Consider the following 1,844-nt stretch of genomic DNA (forward strand, 5'->3'; position numbering starts at 1 on the left):
CGGTGTTAGATATTCCCTACCCCTATTTTTCATGTTAATGACTTTTGATATTGATGATACCTTGCCTTTAAACAGTGAATGAAAACACCCCCTTCAAACTTTAGCGGACTGCTGTGTTAGTAGCTGTCACTGAGTTGGCTGCTGGCTTTCAGCAGCCCCATGAAGGAAAGGCCACTCGGTGTCGCACCCTCCCCACGAGCAGCTGTGGGTCAGACTGCTGTGACGCAGGGTTTTCACGGCTGAGTTTTAGAAGCAGGTTGCCAGGCCTGTCTTGCTGGTCTTAGTCTGGAAGCTCTGCTGAAGCCTGTTCAGCATCGTAGCAACATGCGAGCCTCCACCAACAGATGTCTCCACTGACAGATGGGAGACGGCTGCACGTGAGGTTCACTGCCTGGGGCTCGAACCTGGGTCTCCCACACTGAGAACTCCACCTGTGAACCAGCAATGCCCTCTGTTCAAAGAATAAAAAACCAAACATGCTGTGTCTGTGTTCTTCTTCTACTCCTGTCATGTTGTTCACCACTATCCCAGGCCCAGTTACCACACACTAATGAAGTCATGCCTGTTAGCAGAGTCATCAAAAAAATCTTTTTAATTTGATGAAGTCTCTATAATTTCTTTTTCCTTAATGGTACTGTACATAACAGTACCATTTCTAGACTGGACTTAATATTTATCTTCTTTTTCAAAGTCTCCTTAGGCCAATATCTAAGAAAGCTTTCATAAACTGTATTTCTATATTTTATTGCCTATATTGTGTCTTTATCTGTATCACTAATTCCTGAAAATTAAAGTTCTGATTTCCTTTGTATGTAACAGGTTTTACTATTAAGCTTCAAAGATCTTTACAAAAAAAGCTCCAGCTTGGCCACCAGTACTCTTACATTACCAGGAACGCTATGGTGCAAGGTACAGTTTAGAGAGCACATGACTGTTACAGAACACAGGTGCCCCCAGCACAGCCAAGTTTACCTCATTCACAGCCAGCACGGGAAGGTTGGTCCTGGATGGTTGTTTGGTCCTAGATGCTTTCAGTGGTCTCTTGATTTGTGGAAGATCTTGTTTTGGAACAAGTGTTTCCGATGACAGAGATGAGTAACGCTCCTTTAATACTTTTATAAACCACTTAGAACCCAAAAGACTTGGTTTGTGTGTCACTTTCCTGGGAACACCAAGTGGTTTCATGGCTGGCAGGTATGCCTTTTCATCCCCACAATGCACAGCATTCGTTGGAGAAACAGTACTTGTATTTGATATTTTCTGATTAATTTCTAGGATCTGAGACTTATTCAAACCACAAGCTGCTGTATCAGGAAGGACCAGGTCCAGGTTCTGATGGGTTGCCAGAGGGCCACATGCTGTATTTTCAAATTTCTTCAGGGGCTTTGATATCAGGTGAACAAGTCTTCGGCACTGACATGCCTTTGATAAAATACAGTGAGATCTGTCCAGGGCTCTCAGAAGTCTGGCTGGCATTACTACATCACGACCTGAAAGGAAACGAATGCAAAGTTGAGGGTTTTCTTTTTTCCCCATAATGTTTTGATATATAATCTTTCCCAAGGTACTACTCACAATTCTGTGAAAAATCATTTGTAGAACACATACATTGTAATCTAAGTCTAATAAAAAGGAGAAGGTTACAAAATAAATGAACGTGTGGACCACTTTTCCTTGTCACCTTTGTTTTTCTTTCCCGAAGATTATAAGAGAATAAAGCGAATGAGCTAACAAAAGAAAAAAAATCTAGCTGCTGTGGAGTCCATTCGGATTCATGGCAACCCCGTAGGTTACAGCAGAACTGCTCCAGAGGACTTGACCAGATCTTTTTTTTTTTTTTTTTT

The 1,844-nt window shown here is 42.1% G+C and overlaps 1 protein-coding gene across 1 annotated transcript in view; it reads right to left on the reverse strand.

The window, feature by feature from the left end:
• RMND1 (required for meiotic nuclear division 1 homolog) overlaps positions 1-1,476 on the reverse strand; it is a 48,237-nt gene extending 46,761 nt beyond the window's left edge. Inside the window, exon 1 of the mRNA XM_007943210.2 lies at positions 973-1,476. Within this exon, the coding sequence (XP_007941401.1) occupies positions 973-1,476 (504 nt within the window). The remainder of the gene's footprint in view (positions 1-972) is intronic.
• Positions 1,477-1,844: the final 368 nt, after the last annotated feature.

The sequence above is a fragment of the Orycteropus afer genome, unplaced genomic scaffold, assembly GCF_000298275.1.
Source record: "Orycteropus afer afer isolate SDZICR_OR568_19922 unplaced genomic scaffold, OryAfe1.0 scaffold00101, whole genome shotgun sequence".
In the NCBI taxonomy this organism is placed as follows: domain Eukaryota; kingdom Metazoa; phylum Chordata; class Mammalia; order Tubulidentata; family Orycteropodidae; genus Orycteropus; species Orycteropus afer.